Genomic DNA, 24,496 nt, shown 5'->3' with positions numbered 1-24,496 from the left:
ATGGCACACCGGTTTACGGATGCAGAGCTACGCAGGGCGAGGGCAAACTCAACCTGCGTGAGAAAACTGTGTCACACGTGCCTCTGCATAAAAGAATGCACACAGGTATTTATGGTGTACCTCAGGCAGGGTGCCTTCCCACCCTGCCTCTCCTCGCCCCCGCACAGTCATACCAGTCGGCCTGGCTCCCCAGAGGCGCTGCGCCTCTCACCCCACTGCGAACCTGAGCCTCCGTCCTGCTAATGACACAGCAGCCGAGCTGCCACGGGGACAACGTGACACCAGAAGCTGCAGCCTGGAAAAAAAAAAAAAAAAAAACAAACGAAACCAACCAAACAGCCCTAAATGTGCACAATCAAGTGATGAGTGTTTGTATTTCTGATGCTTTGAGGCCAGGTCACAACCCTCCCTCCACATAATACTCAGGATGTTTGGGAAGGGGTATTTTTCTTTTAATAGGATGGCGTAGTCACAAAGCTTTAAAAAAATAAACGAGTGAATCGTCTATAGTAATAGCAATATACTATGAACGGGGCACAGTGACGAAGTTCAAGTCTATTTTTAAGCCTGCCTGGTAGCATGTAGGTGCAGACGTGAGTCCAGGACCCTTTCTGCTGTTCGGAAGCTATGGACATGGCTGATGTCTCTGTCCCAGTTCAACATCAGAGTTGTTTTTGCTCCCTAACGAATAGTATGGGAAGACAGAGAAGCCTCAAGCTGTTTTGAAGATTGTGCAACGATGCTTGGGAGCCTACCTGCTTTTGCTTGACTGCTTTCCTCGCTCACATTTCACAGGATGCGACAGGAAGGGAAATACAACCCAATCAGGCGGCCCTGGTAATTGGACTCGAATCCTTCGTATGCCCTGGGGGTAAGGCGGGTGCCTCTCAGATAAGCAATCTAAACAACTTTGTACTTGGGTCCTATCTGGAAACAGATTGTTGCCGAGGTACACCACCACCTGAGAAGCAAGCTTCGGGTTTTTTTTGAAGATAATTGTACCAAGGAAATCAGGGAGCGTGAATTTCCCTGAGGTAATAAGATCTCTTTATTTTTATTCATAGTTAATTCGTTCAGCTGAGGCGATTTCACACCAGAATGCAGTCTCCAAACAAGAAGGACGATTGCGCTGCCTGCGCTGCGCATATGCGTGGTGCCTGCCCGGCAGATCGACTGCTGCGACAAAGAGCCATGAGCCACTCCAAACACATGGGCAAGATAAGGAAAAGGCTAGAGGATATCAAGAACCAGTCCCCGAAGTTCACAAAAGCAGATTTCAGCCACAACGAAAGCATAAGGCTGGCCACTGATGCCTTCCTGGACGGTGGGACAGACTCTTACCTCGAAACTTTAAGCAAAGAGGGCGAGGTGGATTTCCTCTCCTCCGTGGAAGCTCAATACATCAAGGATAACGCCAGGGAGTCCTATTATGCGCAGGAGTCCCTGGCCGCTGACGGGGCAGCTGTGCCTAACCAGACCGATGCCGGGTCGCTCCCTTCGGGGACTTACTTCCCCACCATTTCTGACAGCAATGAGCCAGCTTTACTGCACACATGGATTACAGCAGAGAAGCCCTATTTAAAGGAAAAATCCACCGCCACTGTGTATTTCCAAACAGAGAAGAACAGCAACATTAGAGACATCATACGCCGGTACATCAACAAGACCACTCAGGTACGGGGAGAGAATTGCTGTTCCTTTTGCACTCGGTTGTCTTCCTGCTCTTAAAAAGATCAGGTAAACGCGATGTTTGATCCAAGCCAGCCTCATGTATTGCAGTGTAGGTTTGCTCTAGAAAGTGGCTGTAAAGAGCCCGTTGTTGAACACAGGCAGTGCTTTTTTTTTTTTTTTTTGTGTACTCACACCAACACCTTTTTATATTGGTGACAAAAAAAAAAGCATTCCCTCTTCTTTTAAACTCCCATTAACCTGGCAGAGCAAACCTACTGTAGAAAGGGCAGCAGAGCTCTCTCCCTTCTCGTGCATCACTGGCAGGATGGTTTGCTCTCTTCAGACCATTGCACTGGTAATGAGAATTAAGCTAAAACGAGCTCAGAGCCATTAGTGATTGTTTTAGGGGATTCATGGGAGATGTGGGTGAAGGGGACCCTGGAGAAGGGCATGTGTGTCTGGTGTGCCAGCAGCTGTCCCCAGAGGAAGGAAATTATTCAGAAAAAAGACATTTCATCCCTAATACGTTGTCAGTGTCACTAAAAATGCCACGTAGGCTCCATACAGAGACTCTGCAGCATAACTTGGCACGTGGGAAAGGTGCAGATGATGTCTCTGACAACAGACAAATGACAGGGTGGCCGCAGAGAGGTGCCAGCCGCAAGCTGGGCTGCCCACGCACTGGGAAACCAGCTGGAGGGTGACAGAAAGTCTCCGTCGTGTGTGTTCTGGCAGCTCTCCTGTTTTCCTGGAAAAATATATTTGACATTTCAGGGCTGTGTTTACCATCATCTGGGATTTTTCCCCTTGTGTAAACTCGAGATGCCACTGGCAGTTTCACGGGAATGGTCAGGAACAAACCCAGGCTGTAGTGCCTGCTGTCCGGCACAGGCTGCGCAGCCCGCTGGAGTTACAGACTTCTGCTTTATTATTCTCCTGCAAGGGCAAGTGCTGGGTCTGACAACACTGAGTGTAATGGCAGGGGAGAAGAATCCCTGTTGGCAACTGCCCTGTCAAAGGCTACAAGTGCTCGGCACATCAGGGGAATTATAGATCAGTCATTTTAAGTTGGCGGCATCAGAAAGGTACAGTAACAGAAGAAATGTCTCTGGATTAATAAAATAAGCATCAGGTAAAGTATCAACCCAGGACAATTTGCTGTCCCAAGAGGAGAAAACTTGTAGGGAAAAAAAGTGGGAAATGTAATATGAATCCATGGTTCACATGACCTTCTTATCCATCTAATTTACGTTACAAGAGGGTGCTGGAGCGACACTTACCTACAGTATAAATTTCGCAACTGCTTTTTGAGTACAGTTTTTCAATGGCAGCATTTATTAATTAGTATCTGATAAGGGTCTATCCTGGATAGCCTAGTATTTGTTGTATCTATTAACGACTTAAACAACAGAATAAAGACTGTGTTTGTGGATGGCATCAAGCTGCAAAGGACTGGCGAGTAGTACTATAATCTTAGCACGTTTGTGGAATAGGCATGAATCATAAAATTAAATTCTGAGAAGTACTGCAAGTAGGAGGAAAGTCAGGTGTAGAAATACAAGTTGGCAACACCTGGTGAAAAAGCAGTACTGGAGAGAGTGGTCTGCAGCTATGGTGAGGCTGGATGCGATATTGTGCCGTTTAAAAAGGCAAAGTGAGTTAACAGTAAGCATGGGTGTGAGATATTGGACATAATTGTGCCACTTACCTAACATTGGCAAGGCCCGCTCTGAAGCACCGTGCTTTGGCAGCAGAAGGAAGGTGTGGGATCCTCACTGCTCCGCGAATAATTTGGCTTGCCTGAACAGGATGCTGGCCGCACAGGATGTGCTTGGTCTTACAGGATTTCCTCGGGGGGTGAAAGGAATAAACTTGCTGGCAGGTGTGGGCACAGGCTTTGGAGTAAGATTCAGTGCAAGCTGGAAGCAATTAGTAAGACATCTGCAGAGATACTGAAAAGTTTGTTTTGATTGAAGATGATATCCTGTGAGTGCAATTATCAAGGGTTCCCTTTCTAGGCACTGGAGAAATAGGCACCTTCTGAGGATAAGTCAGGTATCAGCTGGGCTGAATTGCCCGGGGGAGATGACCCTTCCCATGGACGACAGCAGACAGCAACGAATACTAGCACCTTCATGAGGCCATGCCCAACACTGAGCGTAGAGGCTAGAGTATGGGAGTGGGTTTATATTGCATTTACTGTTCCCTCGGTCCACGCTGGCTGGAGGCTGTGCATTTAAGTAGCTGTTGGGGCTTTTATGCCCAGTCATGAGACTGTCCTGCCAGTTGTGAATTGGGAAGCATGGATGTATGGTTAAAATGAAACAATTAGTTTATAAATCATTATAAAAAACAAAAACCAAAAAAAGATGGAGCTGTTGCAGTCTGTTGTCCCACCACCAACAACAGAGTGAGGATTTAAAGCCAGGACCGTTCCTGGTGTAAGTCATAACAGAGAAAGCGTCATCCAGTGATGCTTGCTAAATGCATGTGACTTACGAAAGCTAGTCAGCTGTTTGGCAAGGGCTCTTATTTTAGCTACGTCCTTATTATTCTCCGATTATCACTTTAATATATTCCCTAGTGCTGAAATCTCATCTACAAATTCATGGGTCACTTTGTGTTTTATGATTAAAAGAGCTTAACTGAAGTGCATATGTTGCATGTTATATTGGCTTTATATGAGCAATAAAACGATGATGCAACGTGTCTCATCAATTTACTGATTCAGGCACGTAGGAAGAAAACCATCTCTGAGGATTTGCATTTGTTGGATTTTTTTTTTTTTTAAATAAACTACATTTCAGTGGCCTCACAGGCAACCTTAAGTCATGTAAATCGACTCTGCTAATGCCTCTGTTTTTCCCCTCCTAGGTGCTAGCTATCGTGATGGATGTGTTCACAGACACTGAAATTCTTTGTGACCTCCTGGAGGCAGCTAACAAGCGCATGGTGTTTGTCTACCTGTTACTCGATCATGGCAATATAAATCTCTTCTCGGAAATGTGCGACAAGTTGCAGATTGCTGAGGATCTCTTCAAGGTACTGTGGCTCTGTGAAGCTCTTAGGCTCGGATTCGTCTGCCTAACTTTAGGCACTCTGAGCTTGAAGCATGGTTATGCTAGGGTCAGTCCACCTCGTAATTAAAAGGGAGCAAGAGATTTCCAGAGGTAGCATTAGCGTACCTAATTCCTTTCTGAAGATGCCTATGTTTTTCCGTGGCTGTTACAGGAAGTTAAGGCATTTCCATTAGGTCCTTAGATGAAACTAATCTGGGCCCTGAAGTCTTGAAACAGAGCTTAATTTCCCTAGTAGAGTTGTCTAACGTAAACATTACAACTGCTTCTGTTTAATAACAATGCAGCAGCTGTGGTCTGGCAGCCATGGGTAGCAGGCACACAAAACTCTTTTGCATGAAAATACCTTGGTTGCACTAGGTGGTTTCTGATAAAACATGTTGTTAAATCTCTGTTTTAAAGATAATGCCTCAAATTTAGCTGGCTGTTAGCTTAGCCCACCTTCATCTCTGCCAGAGGTAGCTGACCTTAAAAATAATCTCCTAGGGACCATTTCAGTTGTTGCTTGAGGTGCTGTAGGGCACCTGTGGCATCTTCGTGGGGATGGCTGATACTGCAGAGGCAGTGGCCTTCTGGACCGGCAGCTGCAGAGCAGGCAGGAGACCTCAGGGCATCTTACATGCACCGGACACCAGTGTTTCAACAGCTGAATTCCACCCCAAACATATAAAGAAACTGAAATTAATAAAACATGCTTATAACAGTGTTTGCATCTCTGTAAACCCTCACTCCTTAGGAAGAACAATCCTGTGCTGTTGATTGTAAGCGTGCTGATACAATACACAGGCTTCAACAACATGTGAGCCAAAGCCTTGGAGCCACTCATTTACTAAGGCCTTGTTTCTTCAGAGCATGTGTACGGACAGCAGAGTCAGGTTGGGCGCCTGGCCTGCCTTAAACGCAGTTGCTCAGGTACAAGGACAGCGCAGAGCATCGCGTGGGCCAAATTGACCTGCTTCTCCACTCATTTGCATCTGATCCCACAGGGCGGCATTCATCTGGGCTGCGCTAGAAGACCAGCATGTGCGTCCTTGCAGGCCCAGCTGGATCGGAAGGGCAGAGGTTTTGCCCTCCTGTATTGTGCTGTAGCCAATGTAAAACGAGAGCTTACAGCTAGAGCAAATTGTTGCTGGGGTGTCAGCGGAGGTAACAGACGGCTCTTAGCTATGAACACACCTTGTACTCATTTCGGCAGAGGTAGCATTGGTTATCGTTACACAGCACAGCTCCATCTGCGTGAACTTCCATGCAGGTTTATATCCCTATTGAAACAAGTAACTCTGTGGCAGGTGAGAGAGCTTGGCTAGGTTTTCTCTAGCCCCACACCTTCAAATATAACATTGGAGAGTCCATGAAGAAATCATAACAGACATTGGGGAAGTGAAGAGCTAAAGGCAGTGGTGGGGAACGACCCTTTCCTTCTGATTTTTAATTTTAAAAAAAAGGAATTCACTCTGTTAATTTTGTTTTTCTTTACAGAATATTTCAGTCCGCAGTGTTACTGGAGAGGTCTACTGTGCCAAATCAGGCAGGAAATTTTCAGGACAAATACAAGAAAAATTTCTTATCTCTGACTGGAGATACGTGCTCTCTGGATCTTACAGGTGAGATGAGCCATTGCAGTTCATGTCTAGGTGCTCTTTTATGATTTTTAATTTTACTTCATAAAAGAGTGCCATGGAAATTTTTGTACAGGTGAGCAGTTTTTTTGAACAAAACCCCCTCATGTTTTCAAATAGGTGCCATTTTTCAATAATCCATTTAACTTGCTTTAAAGCTGATGTTAGTTCTTTATGGAGCATGGTATTTAATTTAAACATTCAAAAACTAATGTAAAAAACTTTTTACAGCTCTGCCAGTGCAGAGCTGGAGCAGAGCTAGAAATATATATAGCTTAATATTATGCTTTCCTCATTGTTTGGGTCCTCAGATGCTGTGATCATGAGACATGATACATTTCCATCTCCCTCAGGATCCCTTAATGTAGCATATCTCACTCAGCTTATCTAAGGATTTGTTCTCCATATGACAAGTTTAGCGATTAAAGGGAAAACAGAAATACTTCAGAGACTTACTGTTTTTCTCTTATGTTTCATTAACAGGTAGGCAATATGTGTCTAGCGACTGTTGTACCTTCCCTTTTTTTCCTTTTTTTTGTGAGCTGAGTCTGTAACTCTCCGCTTTTGTGCTGCTATAATTATTTCAGGTAAAGGACGTAGCATCTCAACAACTGGGTTTTTAATTAAGATCCAAGATCCTCAGGTCAGGGAATTTCAGGATTCTCTGAGCTTGCATCTGTCACGGTTTAACCTCAGCCAGCATCTAAGCACCCCACAGCCGCTCGCTCACCTTCTCCCTCCCGGTGGGATGGGGGAGAGAATCAGAAGGGCAAAAGTAAGAAAACTCGTGGGTTGAGATAAGAACAGTTTAATAAGTGAAATAAAATTAAAATAATAAAAATGTAGTGAAAAGGAAAACTACAACAAAGAGAGGAACAAAACCCAGGAAAAACAAGTGATGCAACCGCTCACCACCCACTGACTGACACCCAGCCAGTCCCCGAGCAGCAAGCAGCGATTGCCGCCTCCCGGCCAACTCCCCCCAGTTTATATACTGGGCATGATGTCATACAGTATGGAACAGCCCTTTGGCCAGTCTGGGTCAGCTGCTCTGGCTGTGCCCCCTCCCAGCTTCTTGTGCACCAGGCAGAGCATGGGAAGCTGAGAAGTCCTTGAGTAGTGTAAGCACTACTTAGCAACAACTAAAACATCAGTGTGTTATCAACATTATTCTCATCCTAAATCCAAACCACAGCACTAGACCAGCTACTAGGAAGAAAATTAACTCTATCCCAGCCGAAACCAGGACAGCATCAAATAAAGTTCCTACGCTGATGGCTACATAGATAAGCTTCACAAATGACCGAAGTGTATCCTAGAAATCCAGATACAAAAAGACGAGAGAAAACAATTACAGAGGTGATTATTTAATTAAAAGGCTGAGATTGTTTTTCTTAATCCCCATTTATGAATTGGAGGCTTAAATGCCTCCAGTCTGATAAAACCGTGCCACCAGGAAGATTACATAACTATAGTAACGATGGTAAAGGTGAGTACGCGGGGTTAGCGTAGGCTGCAGAAGCTCAGCTGTCCACAGAGGTGGGCATCCAGTTTTCATTCAGTTTCCAAATGAGCCATCAGACAAAAATGAGTGAACACTCAAGTGTTGTTTGTTTTTTTTTATTGGCCGCTCTGTGGTTTTCTGGTTCTTTCAGGTTGGTTTTTTTTAATCCCTCACCAAAGATGTGTAGAAATGCAACAGCAGATTTATATAGAGAGTAGAAGTGAAGAATGCGTGGGAGAAGAGGACCAGAACGAGATCTATTTTCTTTAGCCAAGAAGCTTCCTTTTGCCTTCTCTTTTCAATCCTAAAAAAAAAAGAAAAAACCCTCAAAGTCCTGTGCAGAGTCACTTCTGCCATTCTCTACGGCTCTGGCAATATCTTCTAACCTCAAGAGCCTTGCCAAACTACATAATCCCCTACCCAGCAAGCAAGCAGAACGCATGGTGAGGAACAAATGATGCTCAGCTGCTCAGCACCAGTTTGCAGATTCACGTGGGTTATAGCTGGCTATCAGTACGTGGCATTTCTGCAGGCTTGCTACCTCTCGCTTTATTAATCTGAAAGTTTTCTGTTATCCCTAAATCTTATCCACCAACTTCTGCAGGTATAAACAAAAATGATGTTGAGCAAAACAGACTCAAACTCTTCTGCAATGCATTTGCTGGAAATCAAATGGGAATAGATGTTAAAACTAATACAAAAGATCTTAAAATTAATACAACAGCAAGTTTCACCTAAGTGCTGTACTCTGCATGACTTTGTAATAGCAACTGGGGGAACAGGCTGAGGAAATAAAATAGCCCTTCAGGACACACTGCTCTAAAAGGGACCCTGGCTCACTGCTTCTAGCCAAAGTGTTTGGGGACAAAATATATTTGCCTAATGGACAATGAAGAGGACTGAAGCTGGCAACTAGTTAGAGGCAAAGGAACCACCACCGAGTCTGTGGCATCTCCTGCTCTGGAGTGGTTTTGAAAACCACGGTAAAAAGCTGTTGCTTGGGTCAGGGTGGATAAACGTGGTCCTGCCACACAGGGCAGGCTGGAGCTGAGAAGCTTCTGAAGGCTGTTCCAGCCATGTGTCTGCGCAAGTGCAGGCATGAGTAAGTGCTTGAAGTTACAGTTTTCTTCTCAATTTTTATTGCCAATATCTATGGTGTAGGGTTTGGATGCAGTATTTCGTTTTGCTGTCTCTGTGTTACACTACTCCATCCTACGATAACTATGTTATTCTTTTTTTTTTTAATTAATTTGAAGTTCAATAGTGCATGAACTCAGTGCTCTAAAGGAGGCAAAATGAATACAGCAGAAAGCATAGACCTCAGTCCTCAGGGGCAGCTGAGTACCTCCCCAGCTGCCACTCTGGAAGCCACCGGCCTCTTCAGAGCCAGTATCTAACACCGAACACCGGGGTGCTTTGCCAAGAGCACTGGTTCAGGTGGGGCAGGTTTCTCACATGGAGGTTATCCCACCAGCAGGCAACGCTAACGCGTAGGTTAATTCAAACCTGAGCTCAGCTGAAAAACCCAGTCCTTGTGTTTCAGGTTAAATGCGTGTAATGCTGCGTGTTGCTGTAGCACTGTAAACACAAGGGATGAGAGCATCTGTCATGGACTGCAGCTGCAGTAATGCAGAGGGTACACTGGGAAAAAAACAAGTCCAGTGCAAATGAAGATTGGACAGGAGAGGTGGGGTTTGATTCAGACAATCATAAATGAAAGTATCCGGAACAGGACAGGTTGTGGGAGAAAACCCTGGAAAGACAGCTGAGTAGTATCTATTAATGACTGAATTTGTGATACAGCTTTGGCCTCCAAGCTAGACGGTACTTCTTTGTGCTTTCTCTTCTTTCTGATGTGCTTCACTCAAAGAAGACTGGTAGAAAAATGATCCTTCTGGGCAGATAGTGACAATAACAGACTTCTCTGAGCCCTTCCCAAAAGAGCACTCAGAATTGTAAACTAAGGAGCAAAACCAGGCCTAAAACCTACACAATGAATTTCCTCTTAGAATGAAGCCAATGAAAACCTGTTAAGTCTTTGTGTCGAGTTCTGCTTTGTTCTTCAGCAAAGTGCACAGAATGTAAATTGCTATGACTCACTCCATGAAGTTCACAAACGCGTGTCTAAAATCACGCAGGTCTCACCGTGTTACTTCGCAGCTGACCCATTTGCCATCAGTCCATGGCGAATCTTTGGGCTATTAATTGGATCCATCTTTCTCTCCTTGCAAGGGTTACAGATACGATCGATGAGCCACAGATGCGTATCTGTCTGTCAGGTACTCCAGGAGGTTACTCATGGGAGTAAATTATCAAAATTGGGTGCAACGATTTTTTCTTCTGATTTTGTTGGGTTTTTTAAAACCATTTATAAGTGTAATTGATTTTTATTTCTCTCTAAATTTTCTCTTATAAACTAGATATATCTCTAGCACCTGAAGTATAAACCTGCCACTCCACACCTCAGCCCTTTCATGAGTTTGTAACCTTTAGTGTAGATATCCCAGACTAATTGCGCATGTTTTTGGTTTTGTTCCTGGCTTATTATCTCCTTAACAGTTAGGCGAAGGACACGCAAAGGACACACAAAGGTTTAGAGTGCTTCTTAGTGAATAAAGGCAATGTTGAGCTAGCACAGCAGATGTTACCCGTGCAGCAGGGTTACCTTGCTGTGCTGTTTACCTCGGCCTCCAAGGTTTTGTCCGTATTTAGAATGATTTGAACAAAGTGGATGAGAAGTACCTGTATTCTAGTAACTTAGTATATATTTTCATGTCCAATCATAAAATGGACAGTATACATTGTTGGGTTGCCCGGTGGCATTGATTTCTTCACTCCTCCCTTGCTCCTGAAGCAACAGTACGAAACCACTGTGTGCCCCAAACCCAGCCCTCTTTGAGAATGCTCTGAACGGGCAGCTGTAAATCGTCTGTCTTTATTCCCTTAGCGTCTGCTCAGGCTGTCAGTCCCACTGAGTTTCACAGGAGTTCTGTCAAAACACGTCAAGAACAAGATGTAAAGTGCACACACCTACAGCCAAATCTGGCTCTCGGCCATCCTTGTGCAAATCCAGCATGGCTAATAAAAGTCACACAGGGATAACCAGGGCAGAGTTTTGCCAACGTAGAATAACGTTGGGTTCAAATCCAGCGCTGCTCTGTATCCCCTGCTGCACGGCTCAAGCCCCGGTCAGCTCAGGGAGTAATTACATTTCATTCTCTCAACTATGCTCATTTTATTGATGCCGCTGCTGCAGCCTGCGCAGCACAACCAAGCTGGCTTGTGGTTTTGTGAAAGAGCACCAATTTATGTTTGCCAAGTGGATTAGGGAAGCACATAAAAGAAAAATCATTTAAAAGCTATGGGGTGTCCTAAGGTGTGTCTCTGGACTACCAGAAGGAAAACTATTGCGGTGTTTCTCCCTTACTTTATAGCAAAGTAGTATTTTTATTTTTGGAAAGGCTATAGGAAATATTTTTAATTTCGTTTTCTCTGTAGTGAAGAAAATAAGCATTTGTCAGGTGTGGCAGTTTGTTTTCTGGGAATGGGGTGTGACAGGGAGGTTGGGTTTTTATGTTTCTCTTGACCAATGCAGAAAAAGTACAGCAAAATGAAAACAAAGGATGGTTATTTTTCGCTAGTCTTTCTAAGGTCAGTTTTGAGTGGGTGAGAGTTACCAACTGGCACAGCATTCTGCAGGGAAGGTACAATTTATGTGTGTGCAAACAAGACACGGTAACACCTTAATTTAAACGTTGTGCATGGAAGAGAGGTACCCAAAATAGGGGTCTAACCTCCTTTCTATGGAACAGCAGCCAGACCTTGGGTATTGTATTTGACATTTAGTCCTGCAGTGGATGTGGATTACCACTTTAGGAGGTTGTATAACTTTACAAGGTTTCTTGAAGGTTTTAGAGGCAGCTGAAATAACAAAAGGTTGATCCAAGTCAAAGAGCACTGATGTGAACTGACCTGAAATTCAACTGTGACACTATCGTCATCCTGTGTTTAGACAAGAAGCTTCAGCAGTAAAACGCATTTGCCTTTCGCACCACCGCTGCGGGGATTTCCAGTTCCTAATGGCTGATGTTAACGCTAATCCTTACCTCGTCTCTCCTTCCAGCTTCACATGGTTATGCGGCCAGGTTCACCGCAACCTCCTCTCCAAGTTCACGGGTCAAGTTGTGGAGCTGTTTGATGAAGAGTTCCGACACCTTTATGCACTGTCCAAGCCAGTGAGGGGACCCAAGTCTCCACCGCGCACCATGCCCTTCCTCTTCAGCAAGAGCTGGGCCCCCCAGCGCAGCCTCCCCGACAGCAACGAGGGAAGCGCTAACACCCTTTCCGATCCCTTCAGCAGCCTCTCAGCTGGCAGCACCCACCAGGCCAAGCAACCTCCAAGAACTCTCATATTCAGCAGCAACTTCAGCCCCCAGTCACCGCTCCATAGAGTTAATTCCTTCCACAGCTATGTCTCGTTCACGCTCCCGCCACCACAGAAGGCCATCCAGGCTAACTACTATCAGCCACACTACGTGGCCGATAACTCCGCAGTTCTGTATAAAAACATGAACGTTTACAGACCTGTAAGACTTAGACAAGAGGAACCAAATAGGACAGGGTTAAGCTCACCTTGGAGATGCCTTCACAAAGCTAACCTGTTTGCATAATAACCACCTTGTTTTGAATTGCAAGTACACGTAGTGAGGACCTGTTTAGCAATCGCTTGTATACTGATGAATATAGAAATTCTGTATAATACAAAATGAGGATGATTTCAAGCCTCTTGTTTTCTTTTGCTGCTTATGGATGCTTCGTTTCCCTAATTAAAAAGCCAAGCCTGCTAACATGTAAACCTTGGGTGCATCACGATCCCAGGAAGAACACATCTACATAATGCTGCTCACAGTGCAGCACTGGTGCTGCCTGCCACCTCTCCTGGGTAACATATTTGTGTAGCAGGGGTGGTTAACTGTTTTTCATATGACCAGGCACTTGAAAGTGGGGTAAGGCACAGTTTATTACCATGCATGTTATGCACTTGCATAAGGAGACTGAAGGCTGCTATTTATGTGCCCAACCGAGGCGATGCTGGCAGCAGCAATCTACCTTCGTGCTGCCATCACACCTTAATCTTGATTTCGGAGGACTGCTTTAGGGCTGATGGGGAAGCACAGTTTCCACCATCGCACTGTCTCCGCGCTGACTGCTGGAGGTGCACAGCGAGGACGCCTGTTCGCAGGGTTTCTAGGAAGGGGCCTGCTAACCGTGACATGGAGCGAGACCGACAGTTCAGGTGACAGAGGACATCTTGCAGCCACCGTATGCTCACTCCCACTCATTAGCAACACGGGTGTGTTCCAGCACACTTTGTTACAAACCTCCGATCCCGCCAGCTCAGAGCAATTTTCCTCATTGCAGAGCAGCTGTGTAGATTCAGACTGGAAAATGAACCTGAGTAACGAAGCAAAGTCCTACTAGTAATGCACCAGGACTGAGTTCCAGTTCATCTAATAGCACGTGGATATTAGAAATCCTCTCAGTGGTCATTTGACTGAATATTAAGTTAGAGATAATGATTCTTTATTTCAGAGTTCTTCAAGGTTTCCAATTTTTAAAGAGAAACCAGGTGTCTGTAGTGCCCATTGAATACAGAGGGAGTTACGAAGGTTCAGCAGCTTGAACCAAAAGCAGAAAAACTTTCTGCCAAATAGTCCATGAAAACGATGGAAGCTTCTGTAAGTGAAAGGCAAAAAAATAGTAAGAAAATTCGTGAAACAAAGGATTTCCATTCAAATCCCAAAGTTCCTAGATGCCTAACATCTATTGATTTCTCAGTAGATTGTTTTTTTACACGTGCTTTATATCATCTTTCGTCTGATCCAACAGAAAACAGAAACCTAAACACATTTGCACATCTGGCCCATTTTGCCTGACTTCTCACCTGCTCAAAAAGGAATACAATTTAATTATTTAGGCTGTGGATGATGAAAATTGTACGCAGCAGCAAGATCTCAGGTGAGGAACGTTCCTCATCCTTGGAAGAGCAATCATTTTGAAGTGTACCGGTAAAGTTTACAGAACATTATGAAAGATACAGGGTGGACACATCCTGCTCTAGCTTCAGTGTGGACATTTTTACCTGTTATATCAAATTTTGGAGTCCAGAATAACAGTAAACTATTGCATATAATTGTAAATTCTGTACATAACATTTTTTTGATTCCTTGGGAAGAAGGGAAAGTCGATTTTCATTCCTATGACAATTCTACTTAACTATCGAAATATGGCAACCATTCAAATAAAAGAGAAGACTTTCACTAAAATCCCTTTGAGAATCATTTTGTTTCTTCATATTCTCCTGACTCGTGCACGTTACTTTCTTCTCTTCCAAAAGCTAAATGAGTTCCATACGGTCGGAGTCCAGGTGAAGAGCAAACACATTTTGTTTCTTCTGAAATCAACAGGAACAGAATTAAACATATGTGTCCCCCCAGCCTAATTAAGATTTTATTTCTAAATATGGTTCGGTTCCCTGATCCCGTTGTGGCCCAACGGGGGGTGGCACAGAGTGGGATACGGGAAGAAGTTTGTAGACCGCTACTTCTGAAGCCTCCATTTCTTCAGGCTATATGACCCTTTAAATCCAGGAAGGAGCTCTTCTCATCTCTGTGGGGCAAGACAGTTTGCCTACAGAATTTTTGGAGAACACAGCTCATTAAAAGTAGATAAGGGACAAGCTAGTAACCCAGAAGGAGCACTGTGAGTTAAGAAGAGCCGATTTCAGCCCTGGATCAGGGATACAGCTTCTGCTAGTTCAGACAACAGCTGAACTTGTACATCAAATGAATGGAATTTCAGTTCTGATGGAAAGCAATCAGAGTTACAACTTCAGCAATGAGTTATGTCAGAATTCTTAACAGGCTCCCCCACAAGCTTGATCATTCAGAGATGAAGGGAATGTGTGGTAACAGGCAGCTGCAGAAACTACCTGTCAGGAAGGTCACGGCAGGATGCTGACGTACCTCGTGCATCTGCTGCAAGGGAAGCGCTCAAGTAAAAACTGCTAGCATACAATGCACCCTCAGCAAGCATGGGAATGACACCAGAGTGGTGCAGCTGACTCACTTAAGGTAAGGGATGACATCCAGAGGGACCGGGACAGGCTGAAGGAGGAGGCACATGTGAGCCCTGTGAAGTTCAACAAGGCCAAGTGCAAGGTCCTGCACCTGGGCTGGGGCAATCCCCGGTATCAATACAGGCCGGGGGATGAAGGGTTTGTGAGCAGCCCTGCAGAGAAGGACTTGGGGGAACTGGTGGAAGAAAAGCTGGACATGAGGCGTCAATGTATGCTCACAGCCCAGAAAGCCAAGCGTATCTGGGCTGCCTCAAAAGCAGCGTGGCCAGCAGGGCGAGGGAGGGGATTCTGCCCCTCTGCTCCGCTCTGGTGAGACCCCACCTGGAGCACTGCGTCCAGCTCTGGGGACAGACCCTGCAAAGGCCCCTAATTGCCCTCCGGAGGGCCCCGGGGCCTCCTCTGGGCTTTGCTGGGGCCCGTTGGAGGCCCCTGCTGCCTTCCAGAGGCCCCCCCATTCTACAGAATCGAAAAGTCCCCCAAAAATCACTTGTAAGTACAAATTCACTTCTGTAGATCTCCCGGAGGTTTGTATAGGCTATGTTTATTTATGCTTTTTAGCCCCCATCACCCACATCTAGGTCCTCTTCCTCTTCCTCCGGCATAGGCGAGAGACCAAAAACATAATAACGAGGATCATCCCAGTTCTCCTTTTCCAGGTCGTTTTCTGAATCGTCTGTGGCAAACTCAGAGGGGAGGAATCCTCTTGTGCTGCCCGCCAGCTCTCCCACAGACCAAGCGGCTTCACCCACCTGTCCAAAGACATAAACGTATTGCCCAGCAGTTAGAGGAAGCTGCAGTTCAGGCTGCTCACTGGGACCATCACAAGGATGGGAGCTGTATCGAGCTATGGATGCTCAAAGCTTTCCCGGCGGTTGCCCCAGCGCCCGCAGGATGAGGGACTCTTTGTCTGCTGCCGGTTCTTGTGTCTCACGGCTGGGGTCCTCCTCTGAAAGCCGGCAGGACCCAGGACTGTCCTCTGCCCAAGCTGACTCTGAGGGCTCGGAAACCGATTCTCTGGTTCACTCACCTGGGCTCGAAAGGGTTGCCTGCCTTCTCCGTGCTCCCTTTTTACTTGTCTCTGGGCACTTTCTGCCGCTTCTCTCACGGCTTCCAGTTTGCGCCCTGCAGCTTCCAGCTGGGTCTGAAGACGGCCGATGGCTTGGGTGACAGAAGTTCGCTCCTGTGCCACTCGCGCCAGTTGCCCCTTCAGGTCAGCGTTTTCTGCTTGAACCTTTTCTGCCCAGCTCATCTGCCCACGGAGGCGAGAATTTTCTTCAGCCAGCCTGCTGTTTTCACCCGTCATCTCCAGAAGCTGCGCCTCTAACTCCTCGCACCTTTGGCTGAGGCGGCTCACATAACGTGAGCCCTCGTCGTCTGCAGCCACTTGGGCCTGAGACTGCTCAGCCGCCTTCTGTGAGGCTTCATTCTGCTGGTCCTGTGCCAGCAAAGCTCCGGCAGGCTCCCTGCTTTCTCCAGCCCGCTGCTGAGGAAGCGCTTTCATGCACGGTTCCTCAGCAGAGCTTTGGGTGGGCAGTGGCACTGGAGCGTTCATCAGGTGCCCGATGGTCTGCCTGCCCCTTTCTTTCAGCCGCTCGGTGAGGGCAGCCAGCTGAGCGTTTTTCTGCTGCAGCCTCTCTGCCTCCTCGCGTGCTGCTGCAGAGCTTCTCCTTCTCAGGAGGCGGTTCTGCATCTCAAGGGCACCGCGTTGCCTCTCCAGGTCTTGCAGGGCCTGCTGCAGGCGGGCGTTCTGCTGCAGCAGCCGGCTGCAGGCGCTGCCGGGAAGCACCGAGTCTTCCCGTGCAGGCTCCGGCAGCTGGAGCAGAGCACCTGCCGCAGCGGGGCATGGCGTCTGCTGCCCAGCGCTGTGGCTCTTGGGGGGTCTCCCCTGTAGGGCCAACCGGAAAGCCCGAGGCTCGCTCTGGCGGCTGCCCAGCTCCCGCCGGCGCTCCTCCTTCCGCGCAGGGCGGCCGGGGGCCTGCGCCGGGCCCCAGAGGGCCAAGGGGCAGCTGCGCGCCACAGGCCCACAGCCCGCGCCGTGCTGCCTCATGGCTGAAGGCTCGGGGAGCGGGCCGTCGGCCACCGAACGCTGCTGCCAGCAGTCACCACCGGTCGCGTTCCCTGGGCCTGCGAGGGGCGTCAAACCCCTGACCGCGTGTCGGCTGCTGCCTCCCTTCACCGCGCAGGTGCAGAGACAGCGTCTGCTGTGGGCCAGGGGTGGGCGAGTGCGGCCTTGTAGGTGTGACCTGGCCCCCTGCCACGATGGGGGGGTGGGGCAGCATGGCCCTATATGGGATGTCCTGGCGCCCCGCACACAACGGAGGGGTGGGGCAGCATGGCCTTTGTGTTGGGTTGACCTTGGTTGGTGCCCACCCAGCCACTCTATCCCTCCCCTCCTCAGCAGGACAGGGGGGAAGAAAAGAAGATGGAAAAGAGCTCGTGGGTCGAGATAAAGGCAGTTTAATAAAGAAAAGCAAAGGCCGCATGCGGAAGCAACGGAGACAAAAATAAAAAAGATTTCTTCTCTACTTCCCATCAGCAGGCAATGTCCTGCCACTGCCTGGGAAGTAGGGCCTCAGTACGCGCAGCGGTTGCTCCGGAAGACAAACGCCTCAATGACGAATGCCCCCTCCCCTCCTCCTTTCTCTTAGCTTTTATTGCTGAGCACAACGTCCCATGGTATGGCAATTCTCTTTGGTCAGCTTGGGTCAGCTGTCCTGGCTGTGTCCCCTCCGCACCTCTTGCCCACCCCCAGCCTACTGGCCTTTTGGGGGCGGGGGAGGGATGTCGGAGAGACAGCCTTGACGCTGTGGGAGCAGTGCTCAGCAGTAGCCAAGACGCTGGTGTGTTCTCAACACCTTCCAAGCTACAAATACAAAGCACAGCAGCATGAGGGCTGCTGTGAGGAAAGTTAACTCCATCCCAGCCAGACCCAAGACCGTCTCCACCCTTTATTCCCGACCACTTGCATCATGCTCAGGTCCCACGTAATTTCATACATTTGTACATCTTCTAACCATCCCTCTGTATCTAATTCTCATTACTGAAATCCCTTCTTACCAACACAAGTTACTTAAATCATCTTCATACCCAAAGTAACAGATCTACACATTCTCGTTAACTCCTATCTACCCCCGTCCCTTAACAGATAGATATTAGTCTCCTGTTCCATGGGCTTCCGCCACTCCTCCAAGCGTTCCTAAGAAGAGGCTATGACTTGGGGCCCACCTGTCAAGACGGGTGCTGAGGACAGGAGAAGCAGGGGATTTTCCCAAGGGAGGAGCAATCCACACCGCCTTCCCCAGCCACTTCCCTATGTGTACTATGGGGACCTTATCTCCTCCCACAGTACGCAGGAGTTTTATTTGGGCAGGACCAGGACACGTAGCCGATCCTCTGGGGTTGACCAGCCAAGTGGCTTTCGCTTCTGCAACCTGACTTGACTCACCTCCTTCAGTAGCTTCAACGACTTGTCGTGTGGGACTCCGCACAGCAGCCTTCCGCTTCCGATGGTTTCCTACAGCACGACAGGATCCATCAGTAAACGGAGCATAACGCCTTTCACCTTCTGATAACTCATTCTATGGTGGTGCCTCTTGGGCACGAGCCACCTCCTCAGGCAATGCTCCAAAATCTCTGCCTTCTGGCCAGTCCATGGTCTCTTCCAGGATTCCTGGCAGGTTTCCCCAGCCGAGCCCGTTGCGCGATCAACGCTGCCCACTTACTCCATGTAGCGCTGGTTGTATGATGTGCAGGGGGCACGTTTCCTTTGAACCTCCAGTGTAGCACGGGCAATCGCGGTGCCACGAGGAGCCATGCTTCTGTAGCAACAACTGCGGAAGCAGCTCCAAGCCCCTCATATGCTGCTAGGATCTCTCTGTCGGTCGGGATGTAGTGGGCAGGGTAGAGAGCTGCTTGATCTTCTCTGTGTTCCCAGTGGCTACACCAAAAGCCCACCGGTACCCCTTTGGGTCCTCGAAGTACCCTCTCCTGAGGCAGCCTGTGCCAAGGATACAAGGGGCCTCTGGGCCGCTCACAATGGGGTGCTTTTGCCACTTGTCCCTTGTTAAGCTCAGCTCAGCCTCCAGCAGAGACAACTGTTGGCCTCCCGCATCACTCCAGAGATCCAGATGGGTTCTGTGCCCCAGTGCCCTGATGGCACCAGCATCCGCTGGTGCCTACCAAAGCCGCCTACTTCTGTGGGTCTGATGTGCTGGGCTGTGCTGGTTTGGGCGGGGACAGAGTTAATCTTCTCCATAGTAGCTTGTATGGGGCTGTCAAGGCCTTTTCTGCTCCTCACACCGCCCCAGCAGCGAGCAGGCTGGGGGTGCACAAGGAGTTGGGAGGGGACACAGCTGGCACAGCTGCCCGCAACTGACCAAAGGGATCCCTGACACGCTCGAGCAGTGGGCCCATGGGAACCTCATGAGGTTCAACAAGGCCAAGTGCAAGGTCCTGCACCTGGGCTGGGGCAATCCCCGGTATCAATACAGGCCGGGGGATGAAGGGATTGTGAGCAGCCCTGCAGAGAAGGACTTGGGGGAACTGGTTCTCTCAGGTACTGGCTGCCTTCATCTGCAGTAGTCCACTTCCCTGGGTAGGAGATCTACAGAAGTGAATTTGTACTTACAAGTGATTTTTTGGGGACTGTAGAATGGGGGGGCCTCTGGAAGGCAGCAGGGGCCTCCAACGGGCCCCAGCAAAGCCCAGAGGAGGCCCCGGGGCCCTCCGGAGGGCAATTAGGGGCCTTTGCAGGGTCTGTCCCCAGAGCTGGACGCAGTGCTCCAGGTGGGGTCTCACCAGAGCGGAGCAGAGGGGCAGAATCCCCTCCCTCGCCCTGCTGGCCACGCTGCTTTTGAGGCAGCCCAGATACGCTTGGCTTTCTGGGCTGTGAGCATACATTGACGCCTCATGTCCAGCTTTTCTTCCACCAGTTCCCCCAAGTCCTTCTCTGCAGGGCTGCTCACAAACCCTTCATCCCCCAGCCTGTATTGATACTGTTTACTGATGGATCCTGTCGTGTTGTAGCTTGGAAGGTGTTGAGAACACACCAGCGTCTTGGCTACTGCTGAGCACTGCTCCCACAGCGTCAAGGCTGTCTCTCCGACATCCCTCCCCCGCCCCCAAAAGGCCAGTAGGCTGGGGGTGGGCAAGAGGTGCGGAGGGGACACAGCCAGGACAGCTGACCCAAGCTGACCAAAGAGAATTGCCATACCATGGGACGTTGTGCTCAGCAATAAAAGCTAAGAGAAAGGAGGAGGGGAGGGGGCATTCGTCATTGAGGCGTTTGTCTTCCGGAGCAACCGCTGCGCGTACTGAGGCCCTACTTCCCAGGCAGTGGCAGGACATTGCCTGCTGATGGGAAGTAGAGAAGAAATCTTTTTTATTTTTGTCTCCGTTGCTTCCGCATGCGGCCTTTGCTTTTCTTTATTAAACTGCCTTTATCTCGACCCACGAGCTCTTTTCCATCTTCTTTTCTTCCCCCCTGTCCTGCTGAGGAGGGGAGGGATAGAGTGGCTGGGTGGGCACCAACCAAGGTCAACCCAACACAAAGGCCATGCTGCCCCACCCCTCCGTTGTGTGCGGGGCGCCAGGACATCCCATATAGGGCCATGCTGCCCCACCCCCCCATCGTGGCAGGGGGCCAGGTCACACCTACAAGGCCGCACTCGCCCACCCCTGGCCCACAGCAGACGCTGTCTCTGCACCTGCGCGGTGAAGGGAGGCAGCAGCCGACACGCGGTCAGGGGTTTGACGCCCCTCGCAGGCCCAGGGAACGCGACCGGTGGTGACTGCTGGCAGCAGCGTTCGGTGGCCGACGGCCCTTCCTCTGGAGGGCAATTAGCGGCCTGCCAAGGCCTCTGCAGAGCCCAGTGAAGGTCCCTGGGGCTTTCTGGAGGGCAACTCTGCCATGTCAGAGCACCACTGCTGTTGCCAGCGATGGGGACCCTCCTGTCGGGGCTGGTTGCTCTGCATGTCCTCCCCATGGGGAGCAGAGGGTGAAGCGAAGCGAAACAGCGAGTGGCATTGCTCAAGTGAACGTCTGCACAGGCATCACTCATGCACCAGGAAAGGAGGTTTGCGGGGCACCTCGAACCCACTTCTGCCTGGACAGTACCCCACTGGCAGCCTGGAAGTAAGTGGAATGAATGGGCTGGGCTTGGCCAGGGCTTTCCAGAGTGTCCCCATGTCCCTTCCCCAGCCCAAACCGGCCCTGCAGGTCTTTTGGCTCAGAGATGCTTCTGGCTTCCTGCGAGTGCCAAGCGCTGCCCATTAAAGCACTTCTGGGCGTGAGGCCCAATGCCAGGCTGTATGACTGCTAATGAAGCACACCTCGTGTGCACATGCGTGCGTCCGCGACTGCTGCTCACACACAAAGCACCCAGAGGAGCACGTGCTTGAGGACATCCCCTGTGCTTGCTGCTTGTGCTCCGTGGGAGCATTTCACTGACTGTTTCTGCCACAGGCTGCTTTTTTTCCAAAAAAAGAGAGTGCCCTGGTCTGCCCCCGTTGCTCCTCCTAGAAAAGAAAGAGCACCCAGGCTTTCCTCCTCCTGGACCATTGCACACCGCACTCCTGTGCATCCGGCCCCCTTCCATGACCCTCGCTAGCCCTGCCAGCTGCACCTCCATCCCTGGGGAGGTGATGGAGCAACAGATTCTGGGAACAACTTCCAGCTTGTCCTGTGAAGGATAAGAAGGTGATGGAGAGTAGTCAGCAGGGATTCACCATATGAGGCAGTTCTGCCTTATACCGTATCGCATGTGAGGCAGGAAGGTCAGCCTGCTCCTATCAGATGAACCTCCCAGGGGCCAGTGCTCTGGGGTTGTCCCCTCCAGAGCTCCAGCTGGCCACTCATCCCGACAGAGACCTACAGCTTGAGCTTTACTGAGTCCTGAAGGACCGCCAATTTTCTTCTGGTTTCCCAGAATTTCCGCCAGCGGCAAACCCTGTTTTACGTTACCTATTGAACCCCCCGCGACCTGTGCTGCCCCCGGTTTTGGTACCTTCCCAGGGAACACGGACACTGCAAGGACAATTGGGAGAACTCCCCCAGTACCGGTTGTGGCGTATGCTGTTGCCACGCTCAAAGGGTCGGGAACCCGCAGAGTCCCACCTGGGTCACCAAATTGTTCCCAAATGGATTTGCTTGCATTTTTCTTTTCTTCTAGTTTGTGTGCAGGTACCAGAAAGAAGTCAGGAAAAGCAGGCACTAGCTAAACTCCCTTTTTTATTGCCAGCCGTAAAGGTGGCTCTTGACTGGGAGCATGAGCAGGACCCCGTGTTACGACTCTTGATTCCTTATAAGCCAGCTTAAAACTATTCATACTCATTTTTACAATGACATTGCCTGCTGATGGGAAGTAGAGAATATTTTTTGTCGTTTTCCTTTGCTACCATGTGCAGCCTTTGCTTTTTCTTTATTAAACTGCCTTGATCTTGACCCACAAGGGTTTTTTTCCATCTTATTTTCTCCTTCTCTGTTGTGCCTAGGAGGGGGAGTGACAGAGCGGCTGGGTGGGCACCTAGCAGCCAGCCAAGGTCAACCCACCACATAGTGACAGGACAAGAGGCAATGGCTTTAAACTGAAAGAGGGTAGATTTAGACTGGACATAAGGAAGAAATTTTTTACTGTGAGGGTGCTGAGATGTTGGAACAGGTTGCCCGGAGAAGCTGTGGATGCCCCATCATTGGAAGTGTTCAAGGTCAGGTCGGATGGGGCTTTGAATAACCTGGTCTAGTGCAAGATGTCCCTGACCATGGCAGGGGGGTTGGACTAGACGATCTTTGAAGGTCCCTTCCAACCCAAACCATTCTATGATTCTGTGATGGAAACAACTGCGTTCACATCGCTAGTTACAGCACTAACATGTTCCCTCACCTGAAAACCAGCAGTATTCAAACACTCAATAGCAAGACACACAATTGGATTGTGTTTGTACAGAGCAATCATTTCAGAATCATCAGAACCAGGGTCAGAAGGTCCTTTCCAAACCGTCTGTAACATGAGCAAGTGTTAAAATAATAAAATCAAACCTCAGTAACCGTTAACAGATTCTCACTTGCAGTTTGCAATACTAAAATTTGCTATTTAACTCAGTGTGGAGTACTGGTGCACGTACCAATACCAATAATAATATCACAAGAGCCAAAACATGAAGAATCTATTACAGGCAGATGTAGAATTATGCAGAACGCAGAAGCAACGATGAGGCATTCAAATGCCAGACTGAAACGCAAAGCCCCTCGTGAGATATGAGCAGAAACAGAAAACTGGAGTTAGAAGTGGCATGCCAAAAGCGAGGAGCAAGCCAAAAAAGGAGGAACTGAAGTAGCTGAGATGAGAGAGAGCCAGGCACAACTGGGACAAAGGAATATTTCATAGCCCCAGTGCAATAAACACTGGTTATTTGGAACAGTAACTATGCAACACGTTCAGAACAACATTCTTGTTGTTTTCTTTGCAGTAGTTAAAACCAACATTTTTGCTTTATTGTTATGTTTGAGAAAATACTGCCTGTTCTTAAGAACTGCCACTTGCCTTCCATTCCCAGAGCTGGTGGGGAGTTAACTGTTGTGTTGCCAGTCTAAGAGACAACCTCAAGTCAAACGATCTGCACGCGCACCAAAAAGTTTCCAAATCACCTTGGCTAGCTGCTGTGTATTTTGGACATCTCAGTCACAAAATGACAACATTTGGCAAGCATTTAATTTGCTGCTAAAACAGCTCCAAAGCTATTTCCACTTTCTAAACTGTGGAGCCAAATCATTTGGCAGGTTCCCATTAAATATCTATATAGACCTGGTTCCACAAAAGCTGTGTTCCAGTGTCCTAACTACTGAACCTACTTGAGAGCTGTGGCAAAAAAAGATTATAGCCTTTTTATGTGGCTACTCGTGACCTTAAACTCAAGAAGGAACCAGAAGTCCCTGTTCCAGTTTTTTGCTGACATATTTGGCATTAAGCTTTCCATGTTTGCTGTGTCTTTGCTGTAAGACATCCTCTGTTGATGCCAACATCATAATTAATTTACAGTATGTTATGGTCAGTCTCTACTGAAAACTTATAACACCAGTTAGCCTTAAAAGCATCCCCAGCCCTTCAGGCTGGCTTCACTGCCATCCAAATATAGCACTCTACACACGCACACAAAAATTTCCACCTAGCAAAGCACACGCATGACTAAACCAAATATTCTGTAATACGAGTGCATTAATGCTTAGCCAAGTACACTTGCCAAGTCATCATCTTTTGTAACAAGCTGACCAGGATGTGGTTTAATTGCATTAAGTCACCAAACTATCAAAGATAATTTGACATGGCTAAAGGCGATATTCCATTTTTCCAGACAGGTTTCACAGTCAGCTTCGCAGAGGGCTATACCATACCAAGGGTTAGTGACGGGTTCCCTAAAAGTCTCTTGTATCTTTACAATTCACCTAAAAGCAGCAGGTACAAAGTGTGTTCACATACGGTGAATTACCATT

At 48.4% G+C, this 24,496-nt stretch overlaps 2 protein-coding genes across 4 annotated transcripts; one reads left to right on the top strand and one right to left on the bottom strand.

Annotated features, from left to right (window-relative positions):
* The first annotated feature begins 41 nt into the window (after positions 1-41).
* SACK1A (scaffolding CK1 anchoring protein A) lies at positions 42-13,959 on the top strand. 3 transcript variants are annotated; one of them, XM_087746859.1, is made up of 5 exons: positions 42-105; positions 1,065-1,674; positions 4,546-4,713; positions 6,228-6,352; positions 11,995-13,959. In XM_087746859.1, exons 2-5 carry the CDS (start codon positions 1,099-1,101, stop codon positions 12,539-12,541), a joined length of 1,416 nt encoding a protein of 471 aa, XP_087602985.1. In that variant the 5' UTR covers positions 42-105; positions 1,065-1,098; the 3' UTR covers positions 12,542-13,959. The 3 variants fall into 3 exon arrangements, with proteins under 3 accessions (XP_087602985.1, XP_087602994.1, XP_009469349.1); XM_087746868.1 differs by lacking the exon at positions 42-105 and adding an exon at positions 408-837; XM_009471074.2 differs by lacking the exon at positions 42-105 and having other exon boundaries at positions 408-1,674.
* A 1,590-nt stretch (positions 13,960-15,549) lies between these two features.
* Positions 15,550-17,090, bottom strand: LOC148057245 (peripheral-type benzodiazepine receptor-associated protein 1-like). The gene is made up of 2 exons (XM_087734730.1): positions 16,037-17,090; positions 15,550-15,758 (listed from the first exon to the last, which is right to left on the bottom strand). The coding sequence occupies exons 1-2, from the start codon at positions 17,054-17,056 to the stop codon at positions 15,564-15,566; spliced, it is 1,215 nt and encodes a 404-aa protein (XP_087590856.1). The 5' UTR covers positions 17,057-17,090; the 3' UTR covers positions 15,550-15,563.
* Between the last annotated feature and the right edge of the window lie 7,406 nt (positions 17,091-24,496).

The sequence above is a fragment of the Nipponia nippon genome, unplaced genomic scaffold (genome assembly GCF_047370975.1).
Source record: "Nipponia nippon isolate SJK-2023a ecotype South Korea unplaced genomic scaffold, ASM4737097v1 scaffold_1, whole genome shotgun sequence".
NCBI lineage: Eukaryota > Metazoa > Chordata > Aves > Pelecaniformes > Threskiornithidae > Nipponia > Nipponia nippon.
Note: the sequence above shows the minus strand (reverse complement) of the source record. Positions and strands in the feature narration are given on the sequence as shown.